Raw genomic sequence first — 13,516 nt, forward strand, 5'->3', positions numbered from 1 at the left:
ATTAGGAGTAGGGGCAGTCCTATCACAACTTAATTCTGAGGGCCAGGATCAACCTGTTGCTTTTATTAGTAGAAGGTTGACCCCTAGAGAAAAGCGTTGGTCTGCCATTGAGAGGGAGGCCTTTGCTGTGGTCTGGGCTCTGAAGAAGTTGAGGCCATACCTGTTTGGCACTCACTTCATTGTTCAGACAGACCACAAACCTCTACTTTGGCTAAAACAAATGAAAGGTGAAAATCCTAAATTGTTGAGGTGGTCCATATCCCTACAGGGAATGTACTATGCAGTGGAACATAGACCTGGGAGTAGCCACTCCAATGCAGATGGACTCTCCAGATATTTCCACTTAGACAATGAAGACTCATCAGGTCATGGCTAGTCTTATTGTCCTTCGTTTGGGGGGGGGGGGGGGGGTTGTGTAGGAAAGTACCATCTTGCCTGGCATGTTACCCCCATCTTTCACTGTATATATGTTGTTTTAGTTGTATGTGTCACTGGGACCCTGGTAACCCAGGGCCCCAGTGCTCATAAGTGTGCCTGAATGTGTTACCTGTGTAGTGACTAACTGTCTCACTGAGGCTCTGCTAATCAGAACCTCAGTGGTTATGCTCTCTCATTTCTTTCCAAATTGTCACTGACAGGCTAGTGACCATTTTTACCAATTTACATTGACTTACTGGAACACCCTTATAATTCCCTAGTATATGGTACTGAGGTATCCAGGGTATTGGGGTTCCAGGAGATCCCTATGGGCTGCAGCATTTCTTTTGCCACCCATAGGGAGCTCTGACAATTCTTACACAGGCCTGCCACTGCAGCCTGAGGGAAATAACGTCCACGTTATTTCACAGCCATTTTACACTGCACTTAAGTAACTTATAAGTCACCTATATGTCTAACCTTTACCTGGTAAAGGTTAGGTGCAAAGTTACTTAGTGTGAGGGCCCCCTGGCACTAGCCAAGGTGCCCCCACATTGTTCAGAGCCAATTCCCTGAACTTTGTGAGTGCGGGGACACCATTACACGTGTGCACTACATATAGGTCACTACCTATATGTAGCTTCACAATGGTAACTCCGAATATGGCCATGTAACATGTCTATGATCATGGAATTGCCCCCTCTATGCCATCCTGGCATAGTTGGCACAATCCCATGATCCCAGTGGTCTGTAGCACAGACCCTGGTACTGCCAAACTGCCCTTCCTGGGGTTTCACTGCAGCTGCTGCTGCCAACCCCTCAGACAGGCATCTGCCCTCCTGGGGTTCAGCCAGGCTTGGCCCAGGATGGCAGAACAAAGAACTTCCTCTGAGAGAGGGTGTGACACCCTCTCCCTTTGGAAAATGGTGTGAAGGCAGGGGAGGAGTAGCCTCCCCCAGCCTCTGGAAATGCTTTCTTGGGAACAGATGTGCCCAATTCTGCATAAGCCAGTCTACACCGGTTCAGGGACCCCTTAGCCCCTGCTCTGGCGCGAAACTGGACAAAGGAAAGGGGAGTGACCACTCCCCTGACCTGCACCTCCCCTGGGAGGTGTCCAGAGCTCCTCCAGTGTGCTCCAGACCTCTGCCATCTTGGAAACAGAGGTGCTGCTGGCACACTGGACTGCTCTGAGTGGCCAGTGCCACCAGGTGACGTCAGAGACTCCTGCTGATAGGCTCTTTCAGGTGTTAGTAGCCTATCCTCTTTCCTAAGTAGCCAAACCCTCTTTTCTGGCTATTTAGGGTCTCTGTCTCTGGGGAAACTTTAGATAACGAATGCAAGAGCTCATCCGAGTTCCTCTGCATCTCTCTCTTCACCTTCTGATAAGGAATCGACTGCTGACCGCGCTGGAAGCCTGCAAACCTGCAACATAGTAGCAAAGACGACTACTGCAACTCTGTAACGCTGATCCTGCCGCCTTCTCGACTGTTTTCCTGCTTGTGCATGCTGTGGGGGTAGCCTGCCTCCTCTCTGCACCAGAAGCTCCGAAGAAATCTCCCGTGGGTCGACGGAATCTTCCCCCTGCAACCGCAGGCACCAAAAAGCTGCATTGCCGGTCCCTTGGGTCTCCTCTCAGCACGACGAGCGAGGTCCCTCGAATCCAGCGACTCTGTCCAAGTGACCCCCACAGTCCAGTGACTCTTCAGCCCAAGTTTGGTGGAGGTAAGTCCTTGCCTCACCTCGCTGGGCTGCATTGCTGGGAACCGCGACTTTGCAGTTACTCCGGACCCTGTGCACTTCCGGCGGAAATCCTTTGTGCACAGCCAAGCCTGGGTCCACGGCACTCTAACCTGCATTGCACGACTTTCTAAGTTGGTCTCCGGCGACGTGGGACTCCTTTGTACAACTTCGGCGAGCACCGTTTCACGCATCCTCGTAGTGCCTGTTTCTGGCACTTCTCCGGGTGCTACCTGCTTCAGTGAGGGCTCTTTGTCTTGCTCGACGTCCCCTCTCTCTTCAGGTCCAATTTGCGACCTCCTGGTCCCTCCTGGGCCCCAGCAGCGTCCAAAAACGCCAAACGCACGATTTGCGCCTAGCAAGGCTTGTTGGCGTTCTTCCGGCGGGAAAACACTTCTGCACGACTCTCCAAGGCGAGAGGGATCCGTCCACCAAAGGGGAAGTCTCTAGCCCTTTTCGTTCCTGCAGAAACCTCAGCTTCTTCTGTCCAGTCGAAGCTTCTTTGCACCCGCAGCTGGCATTTCCTGGGCATCTGCCCATCTCCGACTTGCTTGTGACTTTTGGACTTGGTCCCCTTGTTCCACAGGTACCCTAGATTGGAAATCCACAGTTGTTGCATGGCTGGTTTGTGTCTTTCCTGCATTATTCCTCTAACACGACTACTTTGTCCTTAGGGGAACTTTAGTGCACTTTGCACTCACTTTTCAGGGTCTTGGGGAGGGTTATTTTTCTAACTCTCACTATTTGCTAATAGTCCCAGCGACCCTCTACAAGGTCACATAGGTTTGGGGTCCATTCGTGGTTCGCATTCCACTTTTGGAGTATATGGTTTGTGTTGCCCCTATCCCTATGTTTCCCCATTGCATCCTATTGTAACTATACATTGTTTGCACTGTTTTCTAAGACTATACTGCATATTTTTGCTATTGTGTATATATATCTTGTGTATATTTCCTATCCTCTCACTGAGGGTACACTCTAAGATACTTTGGCATATTGTCATAAAAATAAAGTACCTTTATTTTTAGTATAACTGTGTATTGTGTTTTCTTATGATATTGTGCATATGACACTAAGTGGTACTGTAGTAGCTTCACACGTCTCCTAGTTCAGACTAAGCTGCTCTGCTAAGCTACCATTATCTATCAGCCTAAGCTGCTAGACACCCTATACACTAATAAGGGATAACTGGGCCTGGTGCAAGGTGCAAGTACCCCTTGGTACTCACTACAAGCCAGTCCAGCCTCCTACAAGGGGAAAATGTAACAATGTCCTCCCAGTGTGCATGCTACATCTCTGTGCTCGACATTCATGCTGAATTGTTTTTGTACATTAAATAGTATCTAATACAAGAACTCTATAATCCATCTGCATGTCTCCACTTGTGGAACTTGATTTGGGGGGGGTCATATCTGGGATTAATTTATTTCACCCCTGTAAGACCTGATAGCCTTAGGGTGGTCATCCCCCAAAGTTCCGCCTACCTCCCTCCATTTTTCTGACCCTGTTTGTGCTGAGTTTAGGACTCTGCACACTTTATCACTGCTGACTAGTGCTATAGCGCATGTATTCTTGTTCTTACTTTCCTAATTTGTGTGTTCCTTTTGAGCCCTTACATAACTGTCCTCTACGGCTGCTCACCATCAAAACAGCCTTTTTGGTGGCAATTACATCTACCAGGAGAGTGAGTGAGCTGCAGGCTTTATCATCGAAACTGCCGTATCTCACGATATATCCTGATAAAATGGTCCTCAGAACTCGTGCCTCTTTCCTCCCTAAGGTGGTGACCCCTTTCCATCTGAGTCAAAATATCACCTTGCCCACCTTCTTTGCGCCACCGCATCCCTCTAAGGAAGAGGAGTTTCTCCATCGGCTGGACAAAAAAAGAGCGTTATCGTTCTTCCTTGACCGCACAAAAGAGTTCCGGGTGAACGACCAACTCTTTGTGGGATCCGTTGGTGAAAAGAAGGGTCGGGCAGTGCAGAAACGGTCCATTTCACGCTGGGTCGTTCTCTGTATAAAGATGTGCTACGCTTTGACCAAGAAGCAGCCTCTGGACGGTTTGAGGGCTCACTCTACCAGAGGAAAAGCTGCTACCACTGTGTTAGCTCGTGGCATGCCAGTAATTGACATCTGCCAAGCGGCAATGTGGGCTTCATTGCGCTCGTTTGCAAGACACTACTGCCTGGATAGCCAGCTGAGGAAAGAGGGGCATTTTGCCCGGTCTATCCTGCAGGACTTCCTGGTATGAAATGTATCCTTCAGACCCACCACCAGGAGTTATAGCTTGGGCATCTATTCTAAAGTAAGGAATCTGCAGCTAGAAGTCTCTATCAGATGAACAATTTACTTACCTTCAGTAACTAATTATCTGGTAGAGACTCTATCTAGCTGCGCCTCCACCAAACCAGACACTTCTCGATCTACACCTGGACTCTGTCAGAGGGACTGCCTGGCTGCCTAAAGGATTCATCTGGACTGCTTTGCTGAGAAGGACTGCTGTCCTGTTTGTTGCCCTGCTGGCCTCTGACTCTGCTGCAAAGACTCTGCCTTCCCCACAAGTGCTCTCTAAGGGCTTGGATTGAGCTTGCCTCACATTCTGAAGTCTCAGGGCCACAAAGACTCCACCCCAGAAAAGAAAATCCCAGTGCATCGGAAAATCGACGCAACGCCTGCAGAAATCACCGCAGCTCCTGCCTCGCGGTGGAAAAATCACTGCATCACCTACTGGGTCAACGCAGTGCCTGGTCCTTCTACCATCGCATCAAGGATTTTCAACTCATCATCCCTGGGCGTCAAAATATCCCTCATCGCAGTGAGGAACCAAGGCTGCACTCATGGAAATCGACGCATCACCTTGCAGCGTGGAAACAAACTGCGCCTGCTCTATGTTAAGCTACCAGAGGGTGAGCACAGGATAATTTGGATTGTGTTGTGGATTACCCTGTTTAGGATTGTGGTCCCTACTTGGAAAGGATACATACCTCTGCCAACTAGAGACCTCCATTTCTAAGATTGGTGATCAGCGGTGAGGATAGGACTTTGTGTTTGTGCAGTGCCATACAATAGCTACGTGTACTCTACCTACCCACAGTCAAAGGTCAATTTGATTTGTTTTCTTTTTCTGCAATTTTTTCTGCTTTGCATCTTTTAAATCCTATACATCATGTCTCTGCCTGGGTTCACAAGTGGAGCTGGGGAGTTTGACCTGGCTAAGCTGGAGGAGTACACAATTACACAGGGACTTTGCAAGGGTATGGGGGTACCTACCCATGAAGCCTCCAAGAAGTAGGAGTACTAAAAGGCGCCGAGTACCTGGGCAGAATCCCACTCCCAAGAGCATGATGAGTTGGGGGAGCAAGAGAATGGCTCTCCCGAGGAGCTGCCAACAACAATGGGGGTGACATTGCTGGATTTCTGCCCCCATGCAAGACAAGGAAGCATTGTCTCAAGTCTTGGCCTTACCGCAGAGGAAAGGAGAGAGAATTCAGGCTGTAGTTGGCAAAATTAAAAATGAAGGCAGAAGAGAGGAAGGCTGAGAGAGCCCTGGCAGAAAAGAAATTATTTCTGGCTCATGAACTGAGTCTAAAGAAGCTAGACCTCAAGGCTAGGCAGTTTGGGTCCAGCAGTGATGGTGGCACCATACATACAGTACCTGATGGAGACAAGAAGGTTCGTATACCCAAGGATTTGTTGCCCAGTCATGTGGTGGGAGATGACATTGACAAGTGTTTTTTTTGCTTTAGATGGGGTCTATACCTACAGCTCCTTTGAATATGTTCCAGCTTTAATAGTTTATGAGCCATTTGCACAAGCTGAATGTAGTAAGATTAGAATGTGTTACATTACGTTTTATTGCGTATGTTTTTATTTGATAGGTATGTCAGAAAGTAGATTATTATTTTTTTTTACTAACTTTTATAATTATTCTTCAGCCAAGTGTTCCTCCTATTTAACATTTGAGATGTAAGCACTCCACCGGACCTTATGGACTAATGTGGGTATTGGGAAGCACGTTCACTTTATTACCAAGTTTATTTTTGCACAGTAATCTAAGAGAATTGTTACCCAATTTATGGAAGTGTACTGCTGGCCTGTTAACTGTAATTGAAGAGAAATAACTTTATTGTATAGCACTACTTTGTACACGTTTTTATTTTTATGTTTTTATAACCTGAGTTTGTGTTGCATATTTTATGGCACATATTTGTAAGCTGAAACAATAAAGTTGATTGATTGTTTTTTGTACATGATACCATTCCAATTTTTGTACATGATTCCATTCCAACTCCCTAATTAGAGTACAAAAATATATCACCTACATTTACCCGGACAGCCTTAAATGCCGTCCTTCAACCACATGGTTGTGGTTGGTTGATAGTCTGGGCACCTGATGACTGTCCGCATGCGGCCTGTGGGAGCCAATGCATAATGACATATCTTTGTTTGATACTTCCCAATATTTTGTTATTTCTGGAGGATGGAGGCACAACACATTTGCGCTGGCAACAAGGTCCCTTCCATCCACGCAGCTGCAGTTTGTGAATTCAGTAGATGGGTATATGATGATGAGCTAAGAGGCTGCACATACATATAGTGTGAACCGACAACGATTCTGGGACTATCAGTTAGTCAATTTTGTGTAACAGCCAGAGCAGAAACTAAACTTGGCCTAGTAAAATGAGAAAAATTAGGAATTGTTGTGGCTTTTGTTTGATGTTTTGTATGACCTTATGTAAGACCTGGATGACTGCTGATGGTTTGCTTTGAGTTAAGTGGAGTTTATACATGTAAGGGATAAGGAAAAGTTAATTATATGTAATCACAATGTTCATGTGAGACTTCCTTACCCAGATTCAAAAGGTTAGACAATTCCAAGTCGCCAAGATCGAACATGCCAGTAGGAAAATATTCGAAGTGAAGCCTATCTCCAAATGTTAATAAGAGGATGCTGCGTGGTTAGCTATGCAAGGAATATTCCAAGATGATGATATAATGAGTACTGAAGTTTTATAGAAATTGTATTGTAATCTGAGATTGGAATGGTGGTGATACTTATGGTTCCCTCATCAGTTTAACTACATTCATGCGAATCAATACAAATAGCAAGATACATACGCATGCCCGCTTTCAGTCGAAGAATCCTTCGCTTTCATGAAATGTAATTATGGATGTATGTTTTGTCTGCTTTTTTCACAGGGCTTGCTTAAAGAAACTGTCTCCCTGTGGTCCTTCATAAATAGCCAACCTGAGGATTTCACGAATCCCTTATATGTAAACTACTGTGACCACGTTCTGTTTCCGGTGGCTAGCATGCGTCATCTAGAGCTCTGGACAGGGTACTACGTAAGATGGAATCCAAGAATGAAACCACAGGTGAGTGACTGAAAAGACGTGTGCATGCGGTGCTTTTTATACGGAAGGGCACATTTAGAAGAGTAGATAAGAGAAATGCAAAAGAAAAATGGAAGACATGCTCAGTAAAAGGCATAGTAAGGAATGTGTAGACCCCCGGGACGGTGAAGCGCCGAGCCTGCTCGATGTGGATTATTTGAGCAGCTGGGCGCTAGCAAGTGCCCCTTTGAGATCTTAGTGTGTCTTCTTGTCCTGACTGCCGAGGTCATATCTTGCTGCACTTTGGAAGCTCCTGGCTGGAAGATTTCAGGCTGTGTGCGCGCGCCGTTCTGGGCAACAAGATGATCAGTGATAGAACACATGGAATGATGTTAAAGTGATTCCTTTTTTTCAATAGACAAAGGTGGCCAGCGGAGGCCCTGTGAATTAGCTTTACACCCCACACCCTCTGATCGCCTCAGAGCCATTCAGGATTCTCGGGCAGCACTGGAACATGAGATAGCTAGAGCCTCAATAGAAATTAACCTTTTTGAGCCAACTTTTGCGCGGTGGCTAGTAGGATGCATGCAACAAAAGAAATAGAGGACACTGTCACACAAAATGTCTCCAGAATGGGCAATGAGATTGTTCTGTAGAAGGAAACTAAATGTATTTGGAATTGGGGTAAACCACAGCAACCTTAGGTTTCTGGGTTGTCATGAAAGGGCAGAGCGATACAAAAACATTGTGCCCGAGGGGCTTGCTAACTTCGCTGGAGTGCACGAGGAGGGAGCTGGCCCTTCACTGATGCCGCTGGCTCCCTCAAAAGCAATGATAGCTAAACCTTTAAACTACGGCGACGCTGTACTCCAACGAACACCTGTTTTTCCTGTTTAAACAAAGCTGGTGGTGCAGATTAGGAGACAATAACAAAGCATATGCTGATTATCCAGCGAACCATACATTTGTCAGTGATGGGATTATTTACTTTTATGCTATTGCTGGAAGAGTCTGTACCTGTCTAGAGCGCCGGCACGTTGCAAAACACACGTCCTGGGCCCGAGGTGAATAGATTAGCCTTCACGTTACTGCACCCATACCAAGCCACCTGATAGTGCAGATGATGTGGAGCAAATGGGATTGCACCCTGCCAGCCAGCGGCATGTAACTTTGGTCTTTGGTACACTGAGTGTGACTATCATGCATCCCTCAATCTTCTTCTTGATTAATTGGTTACAATTGATATGCTTTTGCGACTCCATTTCTTGGGTAGAATTAGATGCTAGCAGGTCCAGGCCCTCTATCTGTATCCTTTTGGACATTACACATTTGCTGTACGTCAGGAGGAGATAGGAGTTTGTGGCGAGATGGCAATAATAACTCAAGAAGCTGAAGATCTGGCTCTTCGTATAAGCACCTTAGGGACCACAAATCTACATACCTTGCCAACAAATGGAAACCCACTTGGGAAATTAGTGAACTATACAAATCAATATAACACCACAATGAACACAGACTGGCGTTGGTGATGGCAAAGGAAACAGTAAGGGCAAATTTTAATGAGCAATAATGTGACCCTCTCCCTAGGGACCAAAGGTTTCCATACTTGCAGAAGCAGTAAAGCAACGCTCTGAAGTAATTCTTCAGATGATTCTGCAAAGACTATAGCAAGGGAGGCGGCGCTCACAGCTCAAAAGAAGTGGCCTATCGGAGCCCTTTACCAAGAGTAAGCCTTCAAAATATGACTCACTCACAACATCTTACATACTCTGTCAAGGTGCTGTAATTGCTGCCCACTGGTAGTGTAGTGTAGTGAAGCATAACTACTTCTAACGCTTTTGAGAAAGTCTCAATCAAAAAATAATGATTCGGGTCATGACAAAGTGACACCCAATCCTGAACACACCGGTGCTGTTACATAGCCTGCAGGTGGATGCCTGGGTGGCTGCATTAACAAAGTCAAGAAAAGACCCTGACGCTGGAGACCCTACAACTGACCTTCCAGGCCAACAGTGTCAGAGGTGAAACTAGTATCGGGCAAGAATAGGCCATGGAGAGAAACAGATAGACCAAGTAGATTCTCCTTATCCACATACCAGATAGCCTGGTTTGCTTGAGCACCAGACAGTAGGCCTCCCTGTTTGTTCTTACACTGTTTTACCATGATATTGTCAAGGTTGTTATGCATGAGTGAGGCCTCAGAATCGTCAAGAAAGCTTTGGAGTGCTTGGAGAACTGCTGGCAATTTCATTCAGTTGGAACTTCATGGCATTTGCAGAAGTTTCCATAATTTGTGAACTGAGAGAATGAGTCCAAAGTTATCTCTTTCTGACCTCACCCACACCTTCCTAAACCATGCTGACATCTGTAGTCATAATCTGAGGCAGGTAAAATGGAATACCACACTTTGTATGATATGCTTCACCGACACTATTGCAGAGGGCAAATTGATTCAAATACAAACAGTTGTAATCTCCATATCATTAAACGAGAGCTCGAGGGAAAGTAACACAAGTTGATAAAAAACATTTTTCCTGAGCACTACAAAGAATGCCATTCCCTAGCTCGATACCCAGAGGATGTAAAGATGGATAAAAGATGGAGGCAAAGTCTGTTTGCCATTGATTTTGGAAGAAGTGTAGCCACATGCCCATCTGAAAGGAGGCCCCCGAGAACTGCAGAGTTTTTGAGTTACAATAAAATTACACATGGATGACATGGAATACAGGTGCCAATAGAAGATCACAGACTGCTCTTGCACAAACAGCTCTGATTTGTGCGACAACTTAAGATACTTTTCAAGTAAATTTAGTCCTCAGTTTAGCAGTTACCAAATAAGGTGAGAACCTCAAAGGTGAGGTGCGTGCCCAGTATACCAGAGACCCTCACACCTCTCATCATTGTAGGGTTCTGTTCCCTGCACAACTCCTTATCCAGTATCTTTCCAGAGGATACAGCCAAACCAGACTTGGTTATGACAGGGGATCTTGGTAATTTGGTCTGACTTATCTCTTTTAAGAAAAATGTTTTCTTGATATTACTCACTATCGTAAGAACTTTTTTTACCTAAGTTTATGGATACCTCAAGGTAGCCATTATCAGGAGTTTGGATGCACCTCATTGTAACAAGGGCTGTGACGAGAAAAAATGACCATGCTTTACATTGCCATCGAGGTGGACAGATGCCTTCTTTGAAAGATTTTACTATTTACATTGTTAATATATGTATCTAATGCCACTGCATATTTCTTTGTAGGAACCCATTTACAGCAGACATAAAGAACTTCTTGCAAAGCGGACAGAGCTTCAAAAAAGAGTGGAAGAGCTGCAGAGGGAGCTTACTAACCGTTCCGCCTCTTCCTCTTTGGACAAATCTGGGTCTGCGGCTCAGTCTCTCACTACTGCACAGACAGTTGTATGAATAGAATGGAACTATGTTTACTGGCAGCTTTGCCCAATACAAATCCTCAGGATGGCGTATTTGATCAGTATGAAGAAGAGGTTTTCAGTAGTTGAATCATTTCTGTGTTTCTCTAGATGCCTCTGGAAGAACGGCGGTGCACTGAAAAACATACCTCTTTGTGATCACATGTTGTGCCACAAGTATTACACTAAGTGAAAACACTAATATTAGTTACCGGTTTAAAATACACAGTTGCAACATTCACTACAAACCATTAACTTAAATGGGTATGCTTCAGTTTGTAAGGTCTTAAAAGGAAATGGAGTAAAAAGTATACTGTGCTTACAAACGGACCTACAAATAAATGTTTACGCAATTCTTGAAGCTACCTCTTACACTAAAAAAAAATAGAAAAAGCACGTTTGGCTAGGCTACCAGCAAACACAAATAGTGGCGATTACTAGATGCCATCTCCTATACAGATAGTTACAGTGATGACCAAAGAAGAGCAACAACTGTATGGAATGCATTTATTTTTTAGAACAAAACCCTTTCAGAGCAAACAAATCCTATTTAAGAAATGCCGTTGCACTAATAAGATAGCATTTGGAACTGTAGATATGTATTTGCAGAATACTTGGGATTATAGTTTATTTACCTAAATGCATGCACTTTAAAATGTGTACTATAGAATACAAATGACTAAATTTGAAGACACTAAAAAGGCTTGTTTGAGAGTTTACCTAGCCCACGGTTGTTGTTTAATTACTTGAATGTAGTTGCAACACTGTACCATAGGCACATGTTGACACATTTTGGACAGAACAGTATTGTACAAAATGTACCATTTTAGTTATCCAGGTATCACTAGCGCTACAAGAAACTCGCAGAAGCAAACTGATGTTATTTTTATTTATACTTTGTATGTAATTTTTTATTAGAACTTCTTTCGTAAACCTGCAACTTTTTCTGCATAAGGAGCTTATCTGACAGTTGTTTTTACTTAATTTATGGTTTAGAGGTACAACAGTATCACTTCTTTCAGTTTAAAAAAATGTATAAAAATGCATTGTTATCCTGCTAGTTAGCAAATGGCTATGATAGCTGGAGGCGAATTTAAGAAAAATGTTCTCAACATTTTGGTCTTTGTTATTGCAAAATTAAAATGATTGAAATGTTTGTATGCATGTTGTGTATTTATAACAAGAGTGTGTGTGTATAGTGTAAAGCAAAACAAATACTTATTTTTTCGTCATGCAAAATTAGACTTTCACTCAGTCTCAGTTCTCGATGTGTAAAAGCTTCATTATATTATTTTTTCGCTTATAGTGTTCAAAGTTTTTCCTCTCAAACGCCCTGTATGAGGTCAGTTTGCTGCAATTTCTCACTTGTTATGGCCAGATTTGTTTTTTCAGCTTTTTTGGTATAAATTATGTACAGTCTGTTAGGAATTTCTCTAACCTTAAGGGAACTGTATTCATCGTTGGAGAACATGTCACTTACCTTAAGACCCACTATGGCGTTATCGAGGACATTCTGCACCCTCATCCAAAAGATATTCAAGACAGAATTCATTGATTGCTTCATGAGACACTTGCGGCCTCATTCCGAGTTTGGCAGTCAGACCGCCAGGTTGGTGGTCCTGAAAAGACAGTCATGCTGGCTGACCACACTATTACAAGTTACACAGACAGGACCGCCAAGCACAAATAGCAGACTGCCAGCCGCGCGGTGGCTTGTATATAGGTGGTCCGACCATCAGCACTGTGACCAACCACCGAGCATGTTACAAGCACACAGTTGCTGTGGCAGTTCCTTCATGGCGGTCTGCCAATGGCAGACCAAACCACAGCGTTTTGCGGTCGGCTAAGTAACAAACTACTGCACTTTGGATGAATTTAAAAACAACGTAGCTGGCACATATTGCCGCATTGGACTCTGCGGCAAATAACACTATAAAACACACACCCTCACAGGCCACAATCCTTTGCATTTACACAGCAAGACACAGAGGCCAGAGCGCCTTTTTCCAGAGAGTACATATTTTAGGCACCCATTTTTTAACCGTCACATAGAACACTCTGCACACACTTTTGTCTATTTACACCCTTTTACACTTCCCCTGTTTTATAAGTCACTGTCACCCATTTTTTTTCCCCACCATGTCACGTTCTAAAAATCCACGTTTTTCATAGGATGTTGTCATGGTGGATGAAATCACAAGAGTAGGGTCACAATTGTTTGGAGCCCAAGTCCAGAATACTCCTCTCAGCAGGAAAATGGAAATGTGGGACAAGATTGTTGATAGAGTGAATGGTATAGGCACCACCCTGCTCACAAAGGAGGACATCATGAAGGGGTGGAATGACCTCTTGGGCAAGATCAGTTCCCTGGTCTCCAAGCACCAGCTTCAGACCAAGAAGATTGGCGGTAGCCCTCCCCATGCCCCATTACATCTCTTTCCCTGTGAGGAGAAGGACTTGGCCATCCTGCATCTTGAGAGCTTCACAGGAATACCTGGGGGAGTGGAGTCTGGTAAGTTGCAACAAAAAATGTCACAGAAATGCTGTCATGCATGCTCACAGCTCACCTTTACCCACTGTCCAGGGCTTGAAAAATGAACGT

At 44.6% G+C, this 13,516-nt stretch overlaps 1 protein-coding gene across 3 annotated transcripts in view; it reads left to right on the top strand.

Annotated features, from left to right (window-relative positions):
- Positions 1-12,021, top strand: part of MTMR2 (myotubularin related protein 2) — a 345,983-nt gene extending 333,962 nt beyond the window's left edge. For 2 of the 3 annotated variants that reach the window (XM_069202399.1, XM_069202400.1), the window contains exons 13-14: positions 7,354-7,530; positions 10,745-11,049. In XM_069202399.1, the coding sequence (XP_069058500.1) occupies positions 7,354-7,530; positions 10,745-10,909 (342 nt within the window). In that variant the 3' untranslated portion in view covers positions 10,910-11,049. Of the gene's footprint in view, positions 1-7,353; positions 7,531-10,744 lie in introns of all 3 variants that reach the window. The other variant, XM_069202398.1, reaches the window with a different exon arrangement.
- Positions 12,022-13,516: the final 1,495 nt, after the last annotated feature.

The sequence above is a fragment of the Pleurodeles waltl genome, chromosome 8 (assembly GCF_031143425.1).
Source record: "Pleurodeles waltl isolate 20211129_DDA chromosome 8, aPleWal1.hap1.20221129, whole genome shotgun sequence".
In the NCBI taxonomy this organism is placed as follows: Eukaryota; Metazoa; Chordata; class Amphibia; order Caudata; family Salamandridae; genus Pleurodeles; species Pleurodeles waltl.